Consider the following 27995-nt stretch of genomic DNA (forward strand, 5'->3'; position numbering starts at 1 on the left):
ATTGCTCAATAATGGCAATGCAAAGCAATGTTTGTGCAGAACGTTGTAACTTGTACTACAGGCACTCATGGTCAATCCCATTTATTAAAAACTCTTCTAATTTTCCATGCATGTACCTGGAGGCCATTCAAGCCTTTTTTTACGGCAGCACTGTAACCAAGTGACAGATTTTACAGGATTCCATCCCTAAAGTCAGAGCACAGCAGAGACTTTCAAGCTGTGTTACATTGCTGAGGCAGAGGCTCTGCTCTGCAGAGCTGATGAGCTGAGGAGGGGACAGGAATGACAACCAGGTGTGGGATTGTCTGGCTGATGGCCATGGACAGGATGTCCCTCCTGTCCCTCCTGCTCCTTCCCAGACCCTTTTGAGCATCAAGATTTTATGACACCTCAGTTCACACTAGCAGCAATAGAAGCCCCACGGGAGCTCATGTGGTATCCAGTGCTGTGTGTCTGTGAGGCAAAACCCTCCCCAAGAGAGGGGAGCTGGGACAGCCTGAGCAACACCTTGGGCTGGGACATTGGTTCAGACACAGCTCTGGTGAGGGGAACACCACAAACACTGTCCTGGAGAGCAGGGGGAGTCCACATGCTCAGGTTTGAAAAGGGAAATTGGGAGAGCCAGGCAGGGAGGGGCAAGGGGAGCAGGGTGCAACTTCATCAGTGAACCAGAGCAGAGTGAATTCCTGAGAACACAGCAACCCTCATTGCTCAGGGCTCTTCCTTGAGCACAGCAGAGTGGCCACTGAACACCACAGGTAACCCAAGTGCCAAACACACACCAAAACCAGGCCAGGCACTGGGAAGGGATGTCAGGGCTGCCTCCACCAGCACAGCAGCACTCCAGCAAACAGAAGGAAACATCAGAGCAACTCATGCAGCACCTGACCACCAACCATGCCTGGAAATCCTTCCCTAAAAACCTGGAGTCTAACGTGGAAATTTTGCTCTTTGCCCATTGAATGAAACTTTTTTTCTCCTTTTAAAAAGTTTGTATGAGGAAAGCAATTCATTAGCTGACAAACCTACCACAGAGAGATGCTGCAATGCTTGCAAGAGTCAAGGGCATTCCAACTTCAGCTGCAGACAAATTATGGCTTAATATAACTAAGTGTGAATGTTTAATTGCTTTCAACTGAATTCAAGACCAGCCTGCTCCAAGAAATAATACCAAATTTTTCCATTCATGCCTCATGGATTACCTCTGGTGTTTAAGATTTAAAACTGAAGTTTCTTGTAAGAAATCCAGAGAATATGCCAGTGGAGCTGAGAGAAAAGAATAAAAAATGTGAAATTTAATTAATAAAATCATGGAACAAAGACTGTCTCATCTTGTACTCTCATAGCTGTTGTAGTCCTACACCAAGGACTCTGCTTGACAGGAGGATGACTGCAGGATTCCCATGTTTTCACAGCAGGGACTTCTATTGCCATAAACCAGCAGAAGGCTTCTATAGGGAGTCCTTAAAGGCTTTTTCAGTGGACCTGGAAAAGAATGCACATGTCCCAGCTCCTTCCAGAGCTTCACACACAGCAACAATAAGCCAGGTGGGAGGATACACTGTCAGTAAACTGTTGAATTCTGTAGTCTCCTGCTCTCCCTCAGCTGCTCCCAGACCAGTTTTTTAAAGCAAAAACCCATCAGGTCTTTCAGTTCCACCAGGTTTTGGTCAGGGACACTGCTCATTCCTGATGGGAAAACCTTGAACCTGCACTAGAAGAAAGAAGAAATTTCACACCTTACATGTTTCAGTTATCTTGTTACTGTCCACTCAGGAAATCAGGGATAAAGGGTCAGCCCAGGTGCAAAGAGAAAACAGGAGAGTGCAGCAGAGGCCAGAGGGGCAATGAAAATAGAAGAGTAGCAGAAGAAACACATCAACATTCTGTTATAAACTTTATTTCAAAATTCAACAGTTGAAAGAAAATTCATTGCAATTGTTTTAGCTTTTCAAAGATCCCAAATAAATTATATAAAATACTTGCACAGTTCTAAATATTAAAAAGATCATAAAAATTAATGGTGCTCTCATATGCCAAGATTAATCCTTTTCCATTTTGACTACATTAGAAGTTGCCTGTGCAGGGATTATTTTTAGAGCTGTGCAGGAAACAATACAGTTTTCAGGTCTTGATGCCTCAGTAAAGATTTACAGGCAAAGGCACTTAAGGGCAAAAAGAGATCAAGAGAGATAACATCCCATTAAAGTCAGATCTCTGCACTCACACACAATCTCTAACTAACACTGCTGCAAACTGCAGATGGTTTTAAGGCAGAAACATTATTCCATATTGACAGGATGGAAAGTGTGCTTTTAGATTACACTGGATACAGGGGAGTTTCATTTTCATTCAAGGCCTTGACACCCCCACAAGGTTTCCAGGGCTTTCTACAGAGGTGTTTTTCAGAAACAGTGTGTTTGTACAGGACCTATCTTGGCAGATTTGAGCCTCACTCATTTCTACTGTCCTCAGCTCCCTGTTGAGGAAAACCAGCATTTATTAATAAAATAACTTTTTCCTCCCTCTTTGTGCCATATTTCTTCCCAGATTTATGGGTGCTGGCATTCAGATGGATAACCACAGAACCAAACCTGGTGTCAATCACTACTCCTTCCAACACATCCCATCAAGTGTACAACAGAACAACACCTAAGGCTGGTACTGTGCAGGCTTCCCTTCCTCCTGTACCACACCAAGCTCCTGACTGGAAGGTAATTATGTGTTCACTCCACAAGTAAGGGATGGGTTTGAAGGCCATCTCAATGTTAGTATCAGATCTTTAATAGCTGGGAGACAGCACTCCCAAATTTAGAAAGTTTTAGACACATTTTGATTCAGCCCAGAAAACACTTGTTCCTTTTCATCCTGGTTTCTGCCTGTGTCTGGGTCATTCCAAGCTCCTATCTCCCATTAATCCCAGAATTTGTCTATGGACAGTGCTGCTGCTGGCCACCTGCTCTGCTCAAACACAAACCCTTCTGCTCTGTATCAACTTCCTAATACTGTCATATTGCTCATTACAGCAGAGTAAAGTAAAAGAATGTTGTCTTTATTGCATTTGCTGCCCCAGTATCTCCCTATAGGATGACAGCCAGGCAGGTATTTGGTATCAGCCTTGGTCCTGACACATTACACACTCTGCCTTTAATGTGTCAGGCCTCATCTCTGGTTACTCTCTGGAGAGATCCATGACAGAGTCACAGTTACAGACCTGAAATATTATACACAGCAACTCAGTACAGCACTGCTTCCATTTAGCAAAATGACCCTTCTTCTTAATGTGACTTCCAGAAAAAGAAACATATCCCAGCTTCTACCAGGATTCTATCCCTTTTCTTTTATGTATATTTTTTTTATCCTTCCTGCAGATGACAGTCATGTGACCAAAGCACCAGCAGGAAAAATTTACCCAGTGGGAGTGCAAATGACATTCTTCAGACTGCTTTGGGTATGGAGAGCTCCCAAAACTGCCTTTGGAAATAGCACAGGCAGCATTTCCACCAAGGGGATTAAATGAAATCAGCTGCATTGTGCTGCAGCCATCCAGTTTCCTCTTTGGCTCTAAGTACTGGCACAAACTATGATAAGCCTCAGATAGTCTTCACTGAAATCACAGAACTGAGACAGCCCTGACTTATTGGTATTCTGAGAAACAGTGGTGACTGATTTTTAATTTAGAAAAGCTGATAAAAATCTTATATTTAAGAGTGTGCTTTCTGTTTACAGGAGACTTTATTACTCTTTGATGACAAAGAAACCATTAGTGTTTCCAGAAAACCTTCACCATGTGCTTGTAAAATTAATTTCCCCTTCCAATAAGTATCATGATTTATCTAGCTCACCTTAAAAAAAAACCCACACACATTTCAATGTCTTTGAAGGATGTTGGTGCAACAGTAGGAACTATCCAGTCCAAAAGTACAGTCTGCAGAGATCTGGAAAGACTCTCTCTGATGAAATCCTCAACAGCCCATCAGGCTGTTTTCTTTGGTCTTTCCATGGATAATTACACTGTGAGTGCTTTTTCTGGATGCAGTCTGATTTCTGTTATAATCCAACCTACCACTTCTGCTCCCAAACCAAAACAAACTGGCCCAATTAGATATGAGCAATGTAGTCAGGTGAGCATTCCAGACAGTTCTATCTCCCATGTCAAATATTTTTACACGTTAAGAGTTGACCCTGCAAAACAGACACAATTTGTGACTTTTTAAGCAGGAAAAACACTCACAGGGGCATCCCTTCAGAGCACACTGCTGCTAATACACACCTGCCCTGACAAATCCCAAAAGCTGATTATGTCATCAGACATTTCAACACAAAGCAGTACATGTCACCATACACACACAGGAAAAGGTCAATAAATAAGAAAGCCCAGCTGATACAGTGGGCCTAGAATAGTCCTATGGCAAAGAAATGGTTTTCTAAAAGCCTTTACAAGGTCTGCACAGACTGTAAATGTTCAATATAAAAATAAAAAGAAAGATATTAAAATATGATACAGTAAAAATTTTAAATAGTAAAGCACAGATAACAAATACCAGTTGTACCGCTTTCATACATGGGCTAAAAACTGGAGTTATGTCATTTACCACTTTCTGATTAAACAAACTATTTTATTGACCTGAAACAAAACTTTGTTTGGCATTAAATATCTTAAGGCTTTATTGCTTTCACTTAAATTTGGCAACTGAATTTATAATCCTCATTAAAAACAATGAAGTGTTTTGGTTGAGTTTATAAATCCAAACTCTCTGTGTACCAGGAGGGTAAGGTTAACAGTCAGTCAGTGGCTTTTAGCCATAAAGTCTGCAGAGAAAACATGTCAAAGAATTACTCATTTGTGGCTGAAATCATGTGAACTGTCATTAAAAAGGGGCTGATATTCCCCCTTTTTCCATCTCTGATATGACTGATCTTGGTACGAATAGTTTTGTTGGTGAACCAAGTAATTCCAGACCACCAGAGCCTGTCAGCAAACCTTAGAGGTGGGTGTGGCTTTTCTTCACCTGCAGCAAGGGAGGGACCACGACATCATCGGAGTCATCGGAGTGAGCCTCGTCCAGGGCCACACAGGGGGCAGAGCAGGACCTGCCTGAAAGGATTCCAGCAGACAAGCTCATCAACACACAGCACTGACCAAAACAAACCCTTGGGGCAAATATGCTATTCTCTGAGCCAGCAAATTTCCAAGTTTACCTGGAGTCATCCAGTTATGGATGGTGTGATCTCTTTGTGCATGGAGCTGTTTGTGCTCCTCTTTAGTGAGCCACAGTGCACAGCAAGGGTTGAGCTGACACACTGACCATGCATGAGCTCTCTTATTGCCTTTAAACCTTTGCAAGGGGTTACACACACCAAGTAAGGCCATTTGATACTGAAGCCATTGCAGGTCAAAACCAAATATTCATAAAATGGCCAGAAAAGGAGAAATTGACCCAAGCTTAAACTACACAGAGAGATCACAATGAGAACTTGACTCAGATATAGATGGAACAAAGGGAAATAGATGCAAAAAAAGGTAGAAGCTCTCAGTCACTGTCTTTAACCCTAATACATGTAAAACACCTAAAATATTGTTCACATGCTGTTCTACTGTAAGACAATAAAAACAGTGACCACACCATTGGGTTTCCCCTTTTTTAAAAAAAATTTGTTTCTTTGCTCTTTTCCTGGATGTGTTTCTATGCATCTCAACCATTCCAATGTTTGAAGAAGTGTTCAGGTTGTGAACAGATGCTCCTGATGATTCCAGTAAACACTGGAGAATCAGAGGCATAAAATGAGTATGTACAAAGTCCCTGACACAGGAAGAGCAGAACCAGCAGCTTATAACCCCTGTGCAAGAGATGTAGGAACTAAATGATGACTGCTATTAATACCTTCCAGCACAATATCCTCCCCTCAGCTATTAATACCTTCTAGCACAATATTCTTCCCTCAGCTCCACTTCTTTTTCAGTTTCAAACATAAATTCTCTGAAAAGACTCTCCCAGAGAAGAAAACAAATCAAGACAACCTGTGGTAGAAAGAGGAAACTGGCAAGAAGCCACAGTCTGAGGTTTTGACCTGAACTGGAGGGCACACAGAGAATATTATCCAGGGACAACAGACCTGCCACAGGGTTTGTAGTGAAATAAGAGATTCCTGACACAGGAAAAAAAAATTCTTGGTATGGAAGAGCAGGCAAACACAGAAAGTGGAACATGGAATAAAGAAAAGGGACCACAACTGGCCCAAGAATAGGAAAAGAGTGACAGAGCCTGTGAATGGCAAGGGCGATGCAGGGAGGCCATTATATTACATTGACCTCAGCCTAAAAAGTAAGGAAACACATGATTTTCTAGTTAAGTGAAAATCTTCTCTGCATCAGACAACAAATAATGTCAGAGTTTTTCAGGGAGATTTATGAGATAGTAGCACTGGTGATATGGAGGAGCAAAGGGATCTGCCAAAACCAGGCATGATAACCAGAAGAAGCAACTCTAAGAATAAACATATTATATATGAAATAGCTTAATATTATCCCAATCATGCTTGATTATATCCTGCTCCTGACATATGAGATTTTCTTGTCCTCATTTTCAGTTCGATATCAACTTTATCTTGGTGCTTGTGAAGGTTAAGCACTGCTATGAGTTAAGGGTTGTATGTAAACTCATTATGATTCTAAAAAAGCCTGAAATGAAGTTAACAGTTGCAGCCAGAGTGGCCAGTAATATACAAAGAGAAACACTGCCCTTAATCAAGATTGCTGTGCATGTACAGAACATATTCTTCCTTCCTGTCACTCCCTTGACAGAATAAAACAAAACACAACACCAAGTTTCACAGGCTGAATCGTTAATTTCTCTTTCATTTCATGGGAAACAGCAGGAATGGCTTTATAAAACCTCCAGGTCCTGAAGACAAGCAAAGCAGCACTGAATAATACACTTTTAAAAAAAATGTTTTCTATTCCTAGAAAATACAGAGATATCTAACCTGATGCAAACAATGAATTATAAGTCTGCAATGCCACACCAGGATTATATACATTCATTCTAGCAGATGTAGAAGGTGTTTTAAAACACATTTTCATCTTCCCCACTGTTCTTCAAATAATGCCAAAGGGGTAGTGAATTGAAATGATTTATTGCAAGACAGATATTGACTGAAAGCTTAAGATCATTTTAAGACCTAGAGGTCATGAAATGCAAGTCTGGACTTGGGACAAATGAAGAAAGAACTTGTTCAACAGCTGCATGATTTAAAGCTGTAAGAATTTGATTGCTTTTAAATCACTCAGCTGCTCAACAAGCTCCTTGTCTCACATCCTTCCCAGGCTGCAGGATGACCACTGAAATCCCAATTTACCATCAAACCCCAATTTTGCCAGTGGATTTTTCTATCAGTCATGAGCTCAGAATGGCAGGGGTGGATTTTTAGTTAACTTTAACTTAAGCTACATAAATCCACATGGCAAAAAACCAAACAGATCCTTGAGGGGTTGCATTTACACCAGGATGCTCTCCTTCCTTTAGGAGGCTTTTCCTAATTCATTTTTTGGGAGATTTTGGTTAAACACTTCCATGCAACAGGACCTCATACTTCTGAGAGCTCAGTGCCAGGCAGTTTTTTGGGCAGCTGTGCAGTTACAGAAGCACATCCCCAGTGTGCTCCCCCACAAACCACCTGGATATATTCTATCCTCATCCTAGAGCTTGAAAACATCTCCCACATTGATAAAATCAGCAGCAAACAAAACCTGCTCTGCTCCCAATCACTCCTTTTTGATATTCACCAGGAAAGGACTGCAAGGAAGAAAGTTTCAGAGCATGGTTTCCTCTGTCTCTCTTCCAGCATAAACTATCCCAGAACTTCTTCACTCATCAACTTGTCATCATAATCTGCAATAAAACTTAGCTTAGGAGACTTCATAGCTAGACAATGACTGTGCCCTTCTGGCACTCAAATGACTGTGCTCACTGGGCTTGCCTCATCTTACACTCCTCTGTGGGTCCTAGAAGGACTAAACATTTAAGGGATTCTTTCTCTTTGAGCAGAATTTTGCAACTGATTTCCCCTGGCTTTAGAGTGAGCACGCCAATAATGAACACTGCAGTAGAGCTCAGGCAAATCAAGGTGCTGCAGCACTATTTTTTTCCAGGATACTATCACCAGACATAATTAAAGTCACTCAAAACTCAAACATCTTCAGAAGCAAGTACTTCTTTCACAAAGCAGAACGTGCCTCTGAATATGGAACACAGTGAAGTTTCTTAAATGCATTTTCTTCCACTGAAGTGTTACCTCTGTTTTCACAAGCCCTGCAAATCTGGCTTATTCCCCACCTCCTATCTTAGAGAAACAGCCTCATTGCTTACAGCATTCTCTGTCTCTGAGCAAGCCTGCAGGGACTGAGAGCTTTTCATTGACAAAAAACTGAGCCAGTGTTTCTCAGGTCACACTCAAAGTTGTTCCTTTTCTCCCCAACTGGTCCATGAAAGCCTCAAATGTCCCACTCTGGACAGAACCAGCCCTTTTTGATTTAAATCCTTTGAAGCTGCATGTTTAAGGCTGTCTTATCTGCAGCATTGCTTTGTCTTTCTTACTCAATACTTCCAAAATCCTCCTAAAAGCTTCTTTGGCTTTAACTCCTTCTTCTCACAAACAGCAAGAAGGAATCCAAGAAGAAAACCAAAAGGCACAAGAGCCATAAAAGAGACAGATTTTCTCAGTTTGTATTACAGTAGTACTTGCTGGCAAGGTTATCCAGGACTTCATTTTTCCCCTCACTGCAGCAACTGAAGACTGCTGAAAACACCATGACCAAATGCACATGGCTGCCTAGGATGGCTCTTTTTAGCAGATGTCTGTCTGTCTTCTGCAGAAACTAAGTCAGGGTGGTGGAAATGCTCTCAGCTTGTCTATGGCTAAGGGCCCAAAATGTGATGGGAAGTACCACACTGCAGCTACAGGGCTGAAAAGGAAGCAGAGAGGCAATACAGGGGAACACCATGTTCCCTCAATAATTACCACTTACATCAGAGAGACATTCCAAGCCACAGCTGGGACAAACAGACAAAGCTCTGTGAAGAAGCTGGTGCTGAGACTGTCAGAGCTTCTATTTTTTATGTAGGGAACTGCACGTGCCAGTAGAAGCAACATGCCACCAAATGAAGCCACCCACAGGGAGTACAAGGCTGCACATGTGTGTGCACATGCAGATGTTCTCTATAAAACTGTGCAGGCACCCACTCAAAACACCCAGACTTTTGAACACAGGGGAGGGAGATTACCAGGAAGAGGAGATGAGGGGACTGGAGATCCCTGGAGTGCTGCTGAGCCCGGTCTCTTCTCTGAGCTGGGAACTGCAGGATCTGCTTTCTCACTGGGGGAACTGGGCACAGAGGGCCTGCAAAAAGACACACACAGAGCATGAGGCACAGAACAGTGTTTGCAGTCTCTCTGCACAGGCTGTGCTGAAAAGTTTCTTGTGTTGCTGCTCTATCACCTGCAGGAGTGAACCCAGACACTGAACAGAGGTGACAGCCATGCACCTCTCCTTGTAACCATGGCAGCTGACATTAAAAACTTTCAGAGCAGGAAACCCTGGAGAGAAAGGAAGTATTTTTCAAGACAGAGTCACCATAAACCTAAGCAGTAATCAAACCCCTGCACCCTGCCTGAGCTAAGTGACTTGATGGCATTCTAGCTTCTCCCTCTTCTTCCTCCACATAACCCTTCACCTGCACATGTCAGGGCTTCAGATTCACACATTAAGCAAATATAGCAGCAATCTGTGTGATAACAACAATAACCTGTCTGTTCCACAGAGGAATTATTTCACTTTACTTTCACTCACTGCTATGGAAGAGAACATGCAGCAGGGCATGGGAAGACTCCTGCTGCCACAAAGCTCCTTTTAGTTGCACATCTTTTGAATCTTCTCAGGAATTAGCTCTCCCTTGTCTTTTCTTATAACAATGGCCTTGTTCTCCCTCTCTGCCAAGAAGCCCACACTAAAAATCTATTAAAAAATACTCCTCTCCTGTAATTAAAATGATTTTGCTATTGCATGTTGCAGAAGTATCTACTCCTGGCTTACCTCTCCTGAAGGGATTCTGTATGTGCTAAGTGAGCCCTGAAAATGGACTGGATGAATGTCACAATCTCATCTCTCTCCTTGCAATCAGAAGAAAAGCTCGAGGAGTCTGACATGGAAGACAGGCAGGAGTTCTGCAAAGCAATCAGATTAAAGAAAACTGACCTTTTACAGATTGCACAGAAGCTCTACAGAACCTTTCACAATCTTCTTGATTGTGAAACTGGCAGTAGAACAAACATCCCCATCTTTTGGTCTGCAGGTTTTAAGGTTCTGTAAGACTAAATCAGCAGGAAATGCAAATCTGATCATCATGTAAGCTTTGAAGCATCAGCATTCAATTAATGAAAGAGCAGACACCTGCAAGGAAAGTTCATTTATTTTCCAGGAAGGAAACCTTTTGAAGATTAAGGAGGTAAGACAACCTTCATAATGGATTTATTTTCTACTTGTATCAAGGCAAGTATTCAGTCCTCCTACATTGGGCCAGTTTACCAGAATCAAAGAGCATGGAAAGTACAATCAGATGGACAACCTGGATGGAGAATTACAAATTAACTACATCCTGTTAAAGGTCCAAAGGATATTTATATAACCTGGCAAATGATTTACAGAAACCAAATGTTTAATTGGTAAGGAAATTTTTTCATATTCAGAACTGAATAATCTGGAGCAAACTGGACATGATAGAGGACACCAAGTCTTAGGTTGAGCATGCCTCACCAAGGCTCCTTTACTTTTCAATCCAATAAAAGATGTTTTCCAGATTCTTATTGCTGAACTTTGGTGAAAAAAAATTATCTATGACTCCAGTGATTGAGTAGTGAGCCCCCGAGAGCAGAAAAAGTTTTCAACAAACTCCAAATTAAAGAGTTAAAGAGGGTGCTATCTGAAGGGAGAACCAGGGGAAAAAAAAGTTACAGTGTTACAGACCACAAGGCTGAGAAGTTACAGCTTTACTTCTAAGAAAAAGTGTGAACTACAGAAAGTAAGAAGGGAAGCCAGGGAATGAGCTCAGTATCTTTCCAGAATTACAGTGGTGCTGCCAACCAGCCCATTAAAACAATCACCAGGTGATTCAACAAATTAAGCCTGGAAGTAAAGTCCTTTACAGGGCAAGATAAACACAGAGTTGATGCTGGGATCCCCATCTGTCCCCACAGTTACCTCGGTGTGAGACTTTGCATCAGGCACCCCAGCATCCAGCAGCACTTTCTGCCGAGATAAATGTCCCCTGAAGGCTGCCTGGAGCAGAACAACTGCCTGCCATGGAGAGAAGTGGCATTAGCTCCTCTGAAAGATAACCCCAGACTCTGCACCCCCAGGGGCAGCTCTGGGCTTTAAACTCCACCTGGGAGGTGCTCAGCACTGATCCTATCCAATGTAGTGAAGTCGGAGCTGCCAGCACCAGCCTGAGTTTCACCAACACAGCACCGTGCTCCCACTCCCATGTCAGATTCTGGGTACCCAGAGGGCTCTGAGATGCTCTGCTGCAATCAGAAACCCAACCAAGGCTGGCAGACCTTGTGGTGATTGCACTGAAGGCCAAGCCTTCCACTCCCCTCAGAGGTTTTACTGGATTATAATCAACAAAAAGCATTTAGAACAGCATGTTTGTGTCACATGGTCAGAATTAATTCTAATTTATGAACGTGGGATTTTTAGTGTTCTGGAAGAAACAAAGGTAAGATGCTACATTGTGCTATTTGAAAAAAACAGTTTAATTAAAACCCTTCTCCAAAACATTCATCAAGAAATGACTTTGTGTGACAAACTTTTCATTATCTTCATAATTCTCAGATATTTTTCCTTAGCAAAAGCTTCAAATCCTATTTCAAAGCTTTCTGAAGATTCATCATAATGAAAATTAAATCAGGATTAGAGTTATCACATTTAGAAAACTTTATTGTTTATAGGTATCAGATTTGGTTCAGAATTTTCAGAAGCTTTCACCTTGTAGAAGGTGCCAACTATGGAAAATTAGAGACCAAAAATTTAAGACCACTGACAAAATACACGAAACAAAATCAGGACATCAGAAGGAGAATTATAGCCAGCCTGAAGAACAAATATTGTCTTGGCTGTTTGCCCTTTGATACAAATCAAATCTGTTGTACTGTTTGGTTGGGTGTCATAAACACACTCACCTCATGCAGAGCAACTTCTTCTTTCTGAAATGAAAAATGCCCATGTTAATGCCACAAATATATGCAAGCTTTAGCTAATAAAAATTAGCCAAATTTTCCCAATAATTAAAAGACACAGAAAACATTTGTCCCAACCCCTGCCAAACTCAAACAACATAATCTTTCAAGATGTGTGGATAGATGCTAAAACAAGAGTAAGATTCAGAGGGGGGATAGCTGTTCCCTGATAGGAGAATTTCACCTTGGTTTTGTACATCTTCCAGTATCTCTGGATAATTCTGGCTGCTTGTTCTTTCCTGTGACTTTCTTTGTCTGTCACTGTGCAGACTGGAGGAGCCTGCAAAGGAGAATCTCTAAGTTAGCACAGTAAATCCAGAGCTGTGAGGGAACAGATTACAAATGACTCAGGAAAATCAGCACCAGAGCTCATCCTGCCTGCAGGGCAGAGGGAAGTTCAAGAGGAAACTCTTAATTCTGAACCCTGTTTGTGTTCAAACTCATCATGGAGACAACTCTGAGAGTGAAACACATCCCTGCCCCTCTCAGCCCTCAGCAGGGCATGGGAATGGAGAAGTTTCCATTTGCACACACTCCTATTTTTCTGTGCTTTGCTAACTCGTTGCTTTGTTACTCAGAAATGATTTGTGTGTTAGCAACAGACTGAGAACAAAAATCAGGTTATCTGATTCTGCAGTTCTTCTCCAGGAAAGACAAGTATTAATTAACCAGGGAGGTCTCTTGTGCCTCATCCTGGCAACTGTGGCCCCATAATCATCTCTTTAAGCTTACTGAGAGCTGGCCATTGTATGACACCAAGCTTGTGGAAGTTGGCATAAATCTAGTCTTCTATCTTAATGAAATTAATTAGAGGAAAAAGGAAGAAACCAAGAATAAAACAAGATCTTGTTCCAATAATTTCTCCCAAGGTGTGGTTGCATATTCCACCTCTCACCACTTGATCCTTTTGATCCCAAATTATCCCACCCTACTTGTCATACCTCACATGCCAAACAAAAGTTAACTGCAAGTTTAAAAGACTAATCTAATTTGTTGGTGTAAAATTTTAACTAGAGGAACAAGAGATTTTATAGGCTCTGAACAAACCTCTTGATTCTGTGAAAAGAATTTATTTATAACCTAAAACCGCCGAGCTCCAGGCTTAAGTTTAGCAAATGGATCATGTCATATTAAAAATGACAACCTACTATTAAAATGAGAAATTGGTAGGAACTTAGTGATAATTACAAATAATGGGAACATTTCAATAAATGGATGGTTACTGGCCAAGAATATATATAGTCTGCAGAGGGAAAAAGGAGCTGTTTGTTGGCTGTTTTTAAAGACTCCAGTTATTTGGTATTCAAAACATCCTCTAGCATCCATGAGCCTGTAACACACAGAAAAGAATCTACAGAATGGCACAGTATATCAGAAACCAGAACCCTTAAGCCACTGGACATTTTTATTAGTATTTTTTACTATGTGTATTTCAGGGTCTATTTATTTTTAAGTGCAAATCAAAACCCCAGTAACAATTTCCAAGCAATATTTAGTAAAATGAGATTAACATGGCCACAGTGCCTCTGAAAGCAGCTCTGTCAGTGCCCATCCATCTCTGCTGGCCAATTGCCTCACTGGGAAGAGGGACAGAAGATTACATAGATATCAAGCTCAGACATATTTTACAAAACCCCAAACTGATTCAAGAGCCACACTTAAGACTGTCCAGGATTAACAGAATATATGCACAAAGCTATTTATTAGGTAGAATGCATCAAGTCTAGGAAAACTTCACTTGAAAGTGAAGTTCACTTATGGACATCTTCCTTAATTCTTGAGTCAAATATTACATTCCACCAGCAGCAGAATTAAAACCCCCCTCAATTTCCATGATGATGAGTGCTCTACATCCTGTATATCTTCCCACAAAAAAGCACCTCATTTCCATCCTAATAGAAAAGCAAGTGAGTATATTTTCTGACTGGACAGCTCTTGTGCCCTAAGTGACCACCTGGCCAGCAGAAGAATCACTGAAAATGGATTTTTATCTTTTGCCAGTCTGCCAGGGAGCACATTTACCTGTGTCTCCATTCTTTATCTAACTGTCAACTCCTTCAAAACCTCCCTCCCTCTACAAAATCAGACTGAAATTAGGAAATGGCCTCAGATGCTGTAAGAAGATGAAAGTAACCACAATTTTTTTATTAAGTTTTAGGAAAAGCCCAAACATGTAAAAGTTTAAGACTTCTGCAATATTACACTGAGAAAGAAAAAAAGCAACAGCAATGCAGAGGATCACTAACAGAACAGCTTCAAAAAACTCCCCAAGCTGCAGTGTTAATTACTGACATAACTTATTTCCAACAAATATTGGGAGTTAACCATCATTATCTCTATGACAAGATTTAATGTATCTCTGAAAAAACACAAGTAGCAGCTCTTTTGAAATCTATATCAGACACATAGAAAAAAGAAAAACACAAACAAAAATGTGGCTGTACCTTACTAAGCTTTTCCACTGTATCTTCTCCAATCTGCCTTTTTTCCTCCTCCAGTTTTAACTCCAGTTTTCCTGCTTTCTGTGTTAGGTTCTGGATTTCCTCACTATGGTTGGAAAAGCAAAGAAATTTACAGCTTATAGAAATTTTCTGTTGACCCTGCTTTGAAAATACTGAACCTATCTCATAACACTTGGTTGCTTTGGGTTTGTTTTTTAAGGCCAAGGAGGGAAACTGCTCAGGATGATACCTGTTCTCACAGTAACAGACACAAAACATCAATTCTCAATCTGTGATAGCACAGCCTTATGTTAAAATTAAGAAGTCTCAAGGTTACCGTGTAGCCTTGATACTATAATAATGTATTTAGATCTGCTACAGTTTTGTATTTGTCAGTCAAAGTCCTTTCTCACAAAACAATATTGAAATCACTTTTTTGTGCCTCCCTTGCAGAGGATTCTCACTCACAGTTGTACAGAATACAAGGAGTAACGGGAGTGACACAGAGACAATGGTCTAGAAACACAGGCCAAGGTAAAGAGAGTACAACATTTTCATGCAGAAAAAATGTCTGAAACATAAAAGCTTTTTCCATTTATCTTATGAATTTTTATTATAATTTTAATCTTATTTTTACTATCCTACTTAATCTTCCACTTCCTCTAAGAGCACTCTAAAGTCTTCCCCTAGTAACTTACTCCATCTCTCCAAACACTTCTGCTTAAAAGAATCCCCAGCTTCTTTCAGCTCAGATGAACTCCTACAGAATTTGAGCCACTTCAAAAGAGATTTATACTTTAGGAGATTTGTTTTTGGGTTCAAAAAGGATCTATTAATACAAAATGCTTTACCTTAAAGTCTGCTCTTCTGTACTCTTTTCTTCCATCTTACTCTGCCACTTCTGCAGCTCCAGCTCCACTTCAGCCTTAGCCTGCAGTAACTGCTTGATATCTAATCTACAAAGGTACAGGGAAATCTCAGTGATACCTGAGACATTCATACTTCCACCAAGTAGTTATTTTTTCTTTAAACTTTTAAATCAATTGGGTTTCCTCAAATTTGTAAAGTAACTAAATGTTTAGTTTTTCCTTTTAAACAAAACTAAGTGCAAACACCCATTGCTGAGGAGCAAAGGCCTCCCCAGGTGCTCTCACTGTGCATTTTTGTTCAGAGGTGACACAGGAGGCAAAGTGTCACCAAGACACCTCCCTGTGGCATGTCCCTGCTCACAGTGCTCAGATGAAGCTGCCCCAAGGCCCTGACACACCGAACAGTCCAGGCAATACAAACTGCACATCAATCACTTATGGGGAGAACACAAGCCACAGAGCATCCCAGGGCAGAAGGCAGGTTTAAATGGAGAAAGTGAGAGATCAGGACAAAACATGTTAAAAAAAAAAAAAAACAAACAAAAAACCACATACAGAGTTTTACAGCACAATGCAAACAAGAAGTGCTGTATAAACATATAACCTCTCAAAGGGTTTTCAGTATGGCTGGCAGAAAAATAAACCTTGAAAAAATGTGCTAGAAACAATCAGAAATTCTCATTTTCCATCCTCTGGCTTTTCTTCTTCAATGTAATATTATGAAGCAAGTAGAACTAGAACAAAGCTTTTGAAATAAAAACTGAAGGGATTCTCAAAATGAATATTCTAGTTGAAAATGTGAATTACTTATTACATCATTTCATAACAGGAACAGAAATGATGAAACACTTCACACCTACAGAAGAACATCCCAGACAAGCCACACTTACTCTTTACTGAGCAGGAGGTTCTGAAGTGCCTGCCTGTCATCCTTCAGCTTCTTCACCAGCCTCTGGAGACGACAGCATTCCTCACCTAAATGTTGGGATGCTGGATGGTCCAGGTCCACAGAATGTGAGGATGACTCAGGAAGCACTTGTGATGCCCCACTATCACCTAAGGACACCCTGCTGCTCTCCATGGCACACACCTTCTAAGCAGGGTAAATTCACATGGAAAACACACACACACAAAAAGAAAGTTAAATTTAGTGTGAAATTACTTTATTTAGGCTGTGAGAAAAGATCTAATGGAGGTTAATTCTAAAATGTGCATCTACAGCTAACAAGTGTGAGAGAAGAAAACAGGGAGGGAGGGCTCATGCTACAGGCAGCAGTGTATGAGGCAGAAGGCACAAGGCTGAGACACCACTGAAGGACAAGGCAGTGGTTCTGCATTTTCTGCTCCCAGACAGGTAAAAAAGCCACTTAACTATGACCACTTACTTTTTCTAGATCCAAAATCTTCCTCACCAGCCTCTGTCTGCTCCACTCACTGTAATCTAAATACAATAACAAAGCTTTAAACATGTAACTACATCCATAGGGCAACATTGTTCTTGCTTTTTGAAACTTCTGGCCATATCAAAATACCATTTAAAGATGTCTGAAAGCCAACTTTAAACATCTATCAATGAAAAAATGAGAATGGGCATAAAATATCTGACTTCTAAACCAATTAGCTCAGAAATCAATATAAGGGACTCATGTTCACCAGTTTTCAGCTATTGAAAAGTTTCCTCTATCAATTCCAGTTTAGAATTCTCAGGGACAATAAGGGAAGAAACACAGATCTGACTGGAGAAATCAGAGAATCCTGAAAGAAGGTTCTCATTCCAACTTTGCCACTCCTGAATCTTCACTTTTGTAATAAATCCCTTATTTCTCCCTTTGTAGGGTCCTGCTGCCACACCTCTTTTGGCTGTACCCAAACCCCTTGGCCCAGGCTCGGTGATTTCCCAGCACACACTTTTTGTTTTACTGTGAGGAGGGGAAGTGCTCAGCACGTGATCCAGGTCCTCCTTCAGCCTGCGGTTCTCAGCCTGCATTTCCCTGATGTTCCTGGAGAGCCTCAGCACTGCAGCATTCAGGGCCTTCAGCCGTTTCTGGGTGTCTCTGCCCTCTGCACTTGGAAAAGGGATCAAAACCAGAAAGTTAACTTAAAAGCAGAGAACAAAGAAGCAGCATTAAAAGGAGTGGAGCAGCTCCACTATTCCAGTCAGATCGCTGAGTTGACGGCCTCAGTTCCCCCATAATAACATTTCTCAATGTTTTTTTTTTACTTGGGGAGTTACCTCTTCTTCTCTGAAAAAGCATGCAAAGATCATCTTGCTCAACACTTCCACAATTGTTTTGTGTCAAAAAATTTGAAACATTGAAAATTCATTTATTACTTTTACTTCCTCCCCCACTCTTTCCATTTATGCACAAACAAAGGCACTTGTATGAATGTTATTTATCTTATTTTCTGTTTGTTTTGTTAACCAACCTTATAATGTTTTACCAGCACTCTGTGAACCTCTGATTTAAAAAATGCTTCAGTAAACTGTGAGACTCCTCCAAAAAACTGTCCAGCACAGAGAACCAACCTGCAGGCTCTGAATGGCTTTTGTTCACTAACAAACATTGAAACTGGGGGAGAGAGGGAGGGATAGACAGAGATGGAATAACTCTCAAACAAATCCAACACCCAAGTGTATTTTCAGATAACTGGAAATGGTGCTCTACTGTAAAAGAAATTATCCTTGTGTCTATAAACCCCAGAGAGATCTGAAACAGATTTGAAGAATACAGCTAATATGGAAATGAAAAGCATCAGAAATGGGGAAGTGTGTTAAAACAACTTTAAATATACTACAGGGATTTTAAATTTTTTTTCTAATAAAGGGGAGAAGAAATCTGAGCTTCTAGTTGTGCAAAGTTGTAACATTTGTTCACAAAACAGACTTTTAGTGAGATGAAATAGATTTGCTTTATTGCTATGAAAAAATTCCCAAAATCTTACTTCTGGAAATAAAGGCCTGAAGTAACTGATGGAGTTGGTTTTGCACAAATGCCACTGCCAGTGACAACTACAGAACAGTCTGTGAAGGAATCTTACATCCCATCCACTGGAATAATCACAAGGTAAAAGGGGAGACAGCCCACAGTTAGCATATCAGAGTGAAAAGGCTGAATTTTCAGCTGATCTCCTTTTTAGAAATTCAAAGGAAATGAAGAAAAAAACAAACAAAATAAGACTGTCCAGATGTCATGGATGACTATCCCCACAGCTGTCCCAGGCAGGAGGGAAAACTAAGAGTAAAAACCAAAACACAACACACCATCAAAATGGGGCTAGTGACAGGAATGATAGAAATCAGAACCAGACCACTCAGTGACATTATTTTAGGCTCATCTAAACCTAAATAAAAAAATAGATTTCAGTCCATTTTGAGAGCTTAGAAAGTCAGTTTCTAGCTACAACTGGATACTACAGCTTCACATACAAATAATCAGCCTTCAGCATTAACACTGAAAAAAGCCAAATGCCATTCACATCAGCCAGAACTAATGGAGACAAGCATCATGAAAGAAATACTCTCAAACAGCTCTTTCAATATGCCAGAGTCCTGACCTTCAGCATGATTTATTATTTCAGTGCTCAGCCTCTCCAGCAGAGACTGGCAGTCCTGTAATGGAGAGAGACTGCCCTGACCACCACTTTTTGAAGCTATGAATAACTGAGGACAAGGAAGAGACCTGTGACTAATTTTCACCTGTAAATAAATGAGGTGTGATGGCTTAGAGCCTTGAGAGAGTGGTCACTGCAAGCCTGAGCCAAAAGATTTTTATTTTTAAAAAAGTGACAAAACAAATTGCAGTTTTCAATCCACAAGTGACAGTGAGTTAGGGAACACAAGCAGTATAAATAATGACCCTAAGGAGTTCTCACATGTTTCTATCAATCTAAATAATTACACTCAATGTTAAGACAGTTGTCTGTACCTCACACTAAGAGGTCAAGTATATTTTGAAGTGGTGTAGTAACAAATTTTACTGTCCTACAAGACACTCTTACCCTTTTTTCAGCTCAAATGACACTCACTTGCAGTGATGCTTTTAATTTGCTCTCTTAGTGGAGTTTTGTCTTCTGCCTTTGTGCTTGGACTTTAATTGCCTCTATAAGCTGTTCACCCTCATGCCCACACTTGCACACCAGTGACAAGCACTAGTACAAGCTTCTCTGACACAATTTACTCATCTGTGTCTCTGCACCAAAGGAAAATATTGTTTACTCCAAGAACATTTTCTTTGCAGCACACACTCTAGAGCAAGATGCAGAACTGACTCAAGTGTGAAATGCCAAACATCCAGGGAGTTTGTTTCAATTACCAGCAATGCCAGAATAGGTGTGATTATGAGGGAAGATGTAACAGAGATAAATTTTCAGTGCTATCCTGTACTTTTTAAATAGCTCTGGTGTTTTTCCAGATCCACAAAATGATCTATCTACAAGCAAAAAATGTGACTAAGACATATTTCAAGGCTGTGAAGCCAACTAAAGCAGTACCAAAAAAGCAAATCCAGCAATCTAAAAAACCTGTTCCCATGTAGTAGTTTTCCATCAGTTAAAGTAGGACTCCAGTGATGTGTGAAACACACAAACATTTTTATCAGAAGAATTAAACATACTTTTTCCTCATGGTCTCAGACTTGGCCAGGAGGAGCTGGAGGCGATGGACCTGTGAAAAACAGATTCCATTAAGGAACATTAGCAATGTCAGCTTCCACAGCAACACATCTGTTCATTAGGTGAAAATCAGAACAAGACTCTCTGGGTAGTGGCAAAGCTAATGATGCCATCACTGAAGATCAGGCTACTGTTAAATTTGCTTCCATCTCAACATCACACTTATGGATGTACAGTGGGTTCTTGACTTGCCCTTTTTCATTAACACACTTAACATATTGAAAAAAACATTTTTCCAGTACATACAGCTGGAGCTGTGAGAATAACTATGAAAACCTGCTACCAATGACAGGTGCTGTTAAGGTACAAGAAACTTATCTTAAACATTCCTTTTGCACTTTGACTCAACAACTGCCCAGCTTCCTGTCCTGCATGCACCCTGCAGGACCTGCCAGACATACCTCTTCATAGTAGGTTTCCATGGCTAACCTCACTTCTTCCAAACTACTGGTCCTCATGTCTGCCTGGGATTCACTGAGAATAGAATAATACAAAAAAAAGAACCCAGTCAGATCAGCAAAGACACTGCAAGCTGGTGGTTCATAATTTTTGGCTTATAATTGCCAATATGTTCTTGAGAGTTTATTAAAATGTCTTAAGGAATAGAATGCAAATGAAAAATAACATGGATTTCCAATTCTCTCTATTAGCTCATCCAATACAAGCCTCTACCCCCTGCTCCCTCAAAGTCATACTTAACACTGCTGTCTTTCTCCTTGCACTGCTCTTCAAGCTTGACAATCTTCTGCTTTAATCCAGTAACCACCTACAGAAAGAACAAAGAGCTCGTGAGTCCTTGAATGATCTGTCTCTTCACAGGTGGTCTATTCCTGTCTGCCCTGTCTTTATACATTGTACCCAATCAGATATACTTATTTCTACATATTTCAGTACTTAGTAAATCATACACATCTGCAACCCTGTGAAAAAGAGAACACTGATGAAATCAGATGCTTGATTTCATAATGAGTTTAACAATTTGGATATACAGCTATGAAATAAAGCAACATTGCCCACTACCTTGCCAACATCAAATACTGCCTAAACAGACTCAAGACAATGACAAAGAAAGCTCCCCAAAATAATGTTAATTCTAGATTTTTGTTAGTTCTAGATCTTTGACTCCTTACCTGCTAACAGAGATACAGGTTATGTGAATCCCTAACTGATTATTCTTTCTGACCTAATTTAATTTTTACTAGTGTTTCACCTTAGCAAGAGGAAAAAGCACAAATGAAAGCAGGAAGTGATGAAGACACTCTTACCCATCCATTATCAGTCTTCTTTTCTGACCAAGCTCGTGCCAGCTCAGAGCCCTGCAACAGAAAAAGCAAGTGGCCAACTCTGCTGCTTTATTCTACTGCTGGCTCTTCCCACAGAATTTTCCAACCTGCTCAACTCCACAGTCCAACAGCTGCAATTCTGAACTCCCTATGCCCACAGCTTTCTATTAGCACATTTCTCCCAAGACATAGTTTTGCACAGAGTGACAGCCACAAGAAATTCAGTAAGATTCAAGTCTGACCACAACCACAAATGCTTCTTGTCAGTGCCTGACAAGGCTGCTCCTCTGCCTCCTGGTCAGGTCTCAGGACTGCATGCACCCATCACTCTGCAAGAGGTTAACTCCCTTCTACTCTCAGGAAAAATATTCAGAAAGTGGGCTCCTAATTAGACAGCATTTTTATTTTACCTTCAGAAATTAAAAGTATTTGTGCTAAATCTGTAGTGCATGGCATCATCTTCCTTTGAACTGAACTGGACTACTGCTAATCTGAGATGCACAGACCAGAAATCCCTTTACACCACCTCTCATATTCCAGCTCATCACTCCTAGGAGTCAGCACACCACAAACTCCTACTCTTTTGCCCCACTTCTATCCCCACAAGAAATCCCCACCCTGGAAGGATCCAGCAGTTGCTCAATCTGTTTGTCCTTTCTATTGTTCTCCTCTTCCAGGCGACGGAGCTTGGTCTTCATTCTGTCTCCCTCATTCTTCTGAGCTTGTATTGTCTAAAAGGGGGAAGAGGAATCATTTCAGAAATAGGAAAATGCAGAGTTTTCACATGGAAACACATTTTGATGTCAAAACCAATCCAATTACGATGGTAAAGGTGATATGGAAGAAGAGGACAAAACAGCCAAAACACAAAACCATCACACTGGACCAGGGCAGACACCAGGACAGGACAGCTTAGGGAGGAGACAGAGGGAAGATAAAAGGAGAAGGTCTTACAGAAAGGCAGCCTTACACCAACAATCAACCACAGCCAAGCATTTGTCTACAGGTAACCCCAGAGTTCAACAAGCCCAGTCCTGACCCTTCATACAGTGCACCAACCTCTAGAGAAAACTCTAACCCTACCACAACAGTGAATTTGTCTTAGATAGACACAAGTTTTAGTTTAGCCCTACATTACAAATGCAAAAAAATGTGGTGGATATCCCAAGTTGTAGAAACTGAAGTATTCTGGATCATTAAGGCCAGGACAGGTACAGGATGGAGCAATGCCATGACTTTTTCTGTAGTATCAGAGAAACTGTACCTTTTTCAGTTCTATAATTTCATCATACATATCTTCCTTCTCTTTGTAGTCAGGAGTTCCAGGAATGTAGCCTACAGAAAGGGGTATGTAAAATAAGTAGATCCAAAAGAGGTATTTTTAATATTTTTAACTAACCAGAAACCTTGCAGATAAAGAGAAATATCTAGAACAGCACCAAAGTGGAAACTAGGTTTTTCTCCTTTCCTCGAAGAAGCAAAATCAACAAGGAAATTAATTTTAGAAATGGAGGTGAAATGGAAGTGTTACTGTAGGAAACTTCTGCCAGATTTTGCAGCCAACTTTTTCCTAATTACTTCTCTGCTGCTATATTAAAATACCCATCTCAAGAAAGATACAAACTTCACAGACGACTGCAATCTTCTCATCCCAATAAATCCATTATTTACAAAAGGTTTCTAAAAGATGTCTAGAATGCATTTTTCTATTTATGTTTAACATGCACAAATATATCATCCTGTAAAGTTGCCAGAAACTGTGTATCGCCAGTAAATGTATAGGTGTCATTTTAAATGGAAGTGGAATTTTAAAGTTTACAGTTCTCCTTTAAGAAAAGCAGAACAAAACTTTGAAAGTTTGCTCTTCTCATAAAACTCATTTGATTTTAATGTCACAACCACATGATAAAACACTTTCTAGAGAAGAAGTAAAAGGAGTCAATTACACAGAATTTCAGGCAAGCAGATGGTTTCTATCAATGGTTCCTAAACTATGTTTTGAAGTCACAATAAATTGTCTACAGCTGTCCCATTGAACCATATTATATTTGCAACGTTTTCAGCTGCAAATGCATGGCAATTCGCAAAAGTTTTGAAAGCTAATAGTGATTCATTGCTCAAAAAAAAAAATTGGAAATCCCTGCCTTAACAAATTTAGGAATCTCAAAAAGTATCTCATGGATCATATTTTCACACATGTATTTTAGTATACTAAAATGGCTCTTGCTTTTCTTAAGCAATGTGTGTTTTTAGAGGGGAAAAAAAAATAATTCACTTTTATCTACCACACCATTATAGAACTTACCATTACTGGAAGAACGAGCATGTTTTGGCTTTTTCATTCCTAGAGCTTCCTTCAAATATTCTGGAGTGCTACTGGAAATGTTACCTCGCACATGCCCCGTGTCAGCATCTGATTTCAGAGCATGGCTCATTCCTGCCAAGAGAAATGGAACAAAAATGCAAAAATCAGGCATAATTGTGAATTAAATTTGTGGAATTATTCTGAACAAATGCAACATGGAAAGCTCCAGATGCTGTTAATTATTCCCTCTATAAATGCCAACGCTCAAGATCAGATAAATCCAACCACCCAAATAAATAACAGTGAAATTAACTCCTGTGTAACCTTTAATCAAATACAAATCTATTTTTTAATAGTTTATATGTTAAGCTGTCCACAACAATGAATTTTATCCATAAATGCAAACAACATTTCTATACTAATACCTTGTTTCAGAAATCCCAGCCACATCTGCCTTGGGTTTTCAACAGTTGCATTCTCAAAACAAGCACTGCCTGCTCCCTGCAGAGATCTCCAAGCTGCAGCTTTTTTAGGATACAGTTGTGTGCTTGAGCTGTAGGGAGACTCTGCAGCAAAAGAAAATATCTCAGTGCTGCCTTCAAAAGCTCAAGGTTACTAAAATTCTTGTTGTCTTGTTCTTCAAAGTTTCCAGACTCAATCCTATTACTTGTAAAAATAAAATTTAACAGCATATTCCAGACTGGCTTATACAGAGCAATGGGACAGTCATATAAAAAAAAAACAAAACCACAAAGCCCCAAAAACTCCACCATAAATAAAGAAATACAATTCCAAAAAAATGAAAAGGCTTAGAAAAAGCAGAGTGACAGTAGTATGACTCAACACATGTGGAAATATTTATGTGTACAGTTTGGATAGGCATCCTTAAGATACCTGCACATGTTGCTATTAACAACACTTTAGGGTAAAGCCTTCTTTGAAACACTCACTAAAAGCCAATGAAGCAAGGTAAATGGAAAAGTACAACAAAAAACCATAAACCCCAGAAAAAAAGGACAAACCCAATATTAGAACTGCAGATCTAATAATAATAACAACATTGTACTGTGAAAAAAAATGAAACAACCCATCACAACAAATGAAACAGAGAACCACTAAATCTACACACAGAGATCTATGACTGGATGGTAGAGAGCTCCAGTAATTCCAGAGTCTCTCTACACAACAAGTATCAGCATTTCTCCAAAAAGACAAGAAGAAAAACAAATTCAGAATGGTTGCCATCAGAAGGCATAACATGAGAAAAAATTAGATTATGCTGGAGAATCAAGAAATACAACCAACCCATAAATGTCAATATTTCAGTCTATAGAAGCTGGACTTCACAGGTTACAGAAGAGATCTCAAACAGGTGTGCTCTGCACAAAGCAGTGAACAATTCTGAAGAGAATAACAAGATGTTGTCTCAGATAAAGCTCCCAGTTCCTGTATCCCACAAACATACCCAGTTTTGCAATCACAGACTAAAAAGCTTTGGAACACTTACTTGGTGACTTTGGAGGTTTGTGAAAAATCTTCTTCTTTAACTTCTGAAAGAGAAATGGAATTTTTTTTCTGTATTGAAAATACTCAGCTCTTAAGATATCATCATATAATCTCAAAATTGCCTTCAATCTCCCATTTTCTATGAAGATCTTTTTTTCTAATAAGACAAAACCTTTTCTAGAGAGAAGAAAAATAGTAGCATTAAGCATATGCAGATTTGGGCACAGCAATGGTGATCAGAATTAAGGTGGTGCCAAGTGAAGTCTGATGATACAGATAAACTGTCAATTCTTGCTCAGAACATGAGACCTTTCCCATCAATATTAAATATGAGTAGCAGAAAATTCAAGATGATCCCAGAGTAGAGGCTGATCTGTAGAACCCTTTAGCTAAAGGAGTTATTCAATCCTATTAAAACTCTGTAAAAGGATTACTTAAGCCCACAACTTGATAGAACAGCAAAATAAAGCCAAATATCATTTGCAGCCCCAGTGCTGAGAATCTGGAAGGCAGAATTACATCTGAAATTAGAGATTTGTGACAAGCCCACTGCAGTGCCACTGGTCACTCTCCTCTCTGAGGGGTGCTTGGTGAGCAGGAGGCAGCACACAGATGAGCAGGAGCTCCAGAGGGGTTTTGGGGCATTAATCCAAACTCACCAGGGCTGTTTCTGACTGGCAGGTTACCACAGACAGGCTGTCATCTCCCTGCAAACACAGACAGGACATTTCCTACTGAACAACTGCTTGCAATACACATCCAAAAAACTTGTACAGTTCTACAAAGCTGGAAAGCTAAAAATTCAAACAGTAAACACTGTGACCAAAGCCTTCCATTGCATTGCTAAAATGTCAATTGTTTAAGACAAAAATAAGCCATTTTTCAAAACCACTAAAGCCACTGAAAGATGGTGGGGCTCTTGCTGCAAAAGCCAGCATCATTTGCTCTATACTATAAATAAATATATATATACTATATATACTATATATACTATATATATATACATATATATATATACTATACTATAAATAGTTTTGGGATATTGTGAAAGTCACTTCAGCAATGAACCATCACAGAATGCTTTGGGTTGGAAGGGACCTTAAAGATCATCCAGGTTCAACCCCTGTGCCATGAGGGACACTTTGAGGGCACTTGAGTCACAGAGACCTGACACTGCAGTGCACAGCATTGCACCAGCTGAATCTTCATGGCTCTGCAGGAATTTCTCCACCATTTAGGCTGCAACTCACCCAGCTCTTCCCTTCCTCCCTCACCTGTGCTACCCCTGCTATGCTATGGGATTGTTCAGCTCCTGTACCGAAGTGGAGAAGTGCTCAGGCCAAGGGAAGAGACCTCAAATGCAAGAAAGATGACAAGTTTCCCTCCCTCTCAAATGCAAGCATATCCACAGCTGAAGGAAAAATTCCACTTAGCTTCCAAATTATCTGAATGCTGCCCACACAGAAAGACCTTTTCCACTTGCTGCTGCCTCTGAGGCACTCAGCACCAAGCTTTGGACAGATGCTGATCTGTGCCTGTAAGAGGCAGGAGAGGGGATGAAGTATTTTTGGAAACCCTGTCTGGCAGAAGAGGAGCAAGGAGAGCAGGTTAAAGAGCCTGCCATGCTGGCTGAGAGCAGGCAGGGATGTGTCCTCACACACCAGGCCATACAGTTTTTCATTTCCTGAGGCAATGCTCCTTGCAGCACACTGATTAATTTTGTTATTTTAAGGTGTCTCGTTCTGAAATATCTCTCCCTAACTGCAGCTATTATGTTTGGAATCAGACAATGTGGAGAGTGCCCAGCTTTGATAAATGGTAACAACAAAACCTTGGCCAGGATACAAACATGCAGTAACAGCCCCAGCACTGTGGCTTGGTAACTTTCGGAGCCCCTTTGCTCCTGCAAAACTGCCCCAGCCAGAGCCACCTGCAGCAGGCAGCAACAGAACCTGGGGGCTCCCAGAGGGAGCTGGCTGCTGAGGGGGTGGGAGACAAACACCAACACAGAAGCGCAGCATTATCTAGGTTGGAAAAGCCCTCCAAGATCATCGAGTCCAACCTATGACCCAACACCACCTCACCAACCAGACCACGGCACTGAGTGCCACGTCCACCTTCCTTTAAACACCTCCAGGGACGGCAAATCCACCACCTCCCTGGGCAGCCCATTCCAATATCTAATCACTCTTTCTGTGAAGGAATTCTTCCTAACGTCCAGCCCAAACCTTCCTTAGCACAGCTTGAGACTTTGTCACCTCTGTGCCGTGCTGCGGGGCACTCGGGGAGACACAGGCAGAGCCCAGAGTCCCGCGGGCTGGAGAAGGCAGAATCCATCCCACTCCCCCTCCGAGCCACCATCTCGCCGGCCCGCTGAGCCCGGGGGTGCTCCAGGATTTTGTCCCGGCCTCGCGGGAGCGCTTCCTGAGCCGAGCCCGGGCCGAAGCAGGCCTAGACAGAACCGGGGCCTTCTCCTCCTCCCCGCCGCTCACTCCTTACCAGCTCCCCCTCCGCGGCCGCCTCGCCGGCCCCCCGGGCCATGGTGGGAGAGCAGTGGGAAGGCCTCACGGGGCGGCGGGGCCGCGGGGCCCCCTTCGGGCCGTGGCTGCCGGCTCGGGGCTGGGGG

General features: G+C 41.0%; 1 protein-coding gene across 4 annotated transcripts; it reads right to left on the reverse strand.

Moving 5' to 3' along the window:
• Positions 1–1261: 1261 nt before the first annotated feature.
• On the reverse strand, positions 1262–27967 carry IQCE (IQ motif containing E). 4 transcript variants are annotated; one of them, XM_066561034.1, is made up of 23 exons: positions 27869–27967; positions 26029–26076; positions 25371–25413; positions 24289–24429; positions 23864–23995; positions 22823–22893; positions 22176–22289; positions 21541–21591; positions 20971–21041; positions 20677–20749; positions 20218–20267; positions 17513–17670; positions 16990–17045; positions 16495–16697; positions 15587–15691; positions 14739–14841; positions 12479–12574; positions 12238–12261; positions 11258–11353; positions 10094–10224; positions 9285–9400; positions 5013–5098; positions 1262–1485 (listed from the first exon to the last, which is right to left on the reverse strand). In XM_066561034.1, exons 1-23 carry the CDS (start codon positions 27908–27910, stop codon positions 1477–1479), a joined length of 2019 nt encoding a protein of 672 aa, XP_066417131.1. In that variant the 5' UTR covers positions 27911–27967; the 3' UTR covers positions 1262–1476. The 4 variants fall into 4 exon arrangements, with proteins under 4 accessions (XP_066417131.1, XP_066417129.1, XP_066417127.1 ...); XM_066561032.1 differs by lacking the exon at positions 1262–1485 and adding an exon at positions 1872–4185 and having other exon boundaries at positions 16495–16694; XM_066561030.1 differs by lacking the exon at positions 1262–1485 and adding an exon at positions 1872–4185.
• Positions 27968–27995: the final 28 nt, after the last annotated feature.

Source organism: Molothrus aeneus, chromosome 16 (assembly GCF_037042795.1).
Source record: "Molothrus aeneus isolate 106 chromosome 16, BPBGC_Maene_1.0, whole genome shotgun sequence".
Lineage (NCBI taxonomy): Eukaryota > Metazoa > Chordata > Aves > Passeriformes > Icteridae > Molothrus > Molothrus aeneus.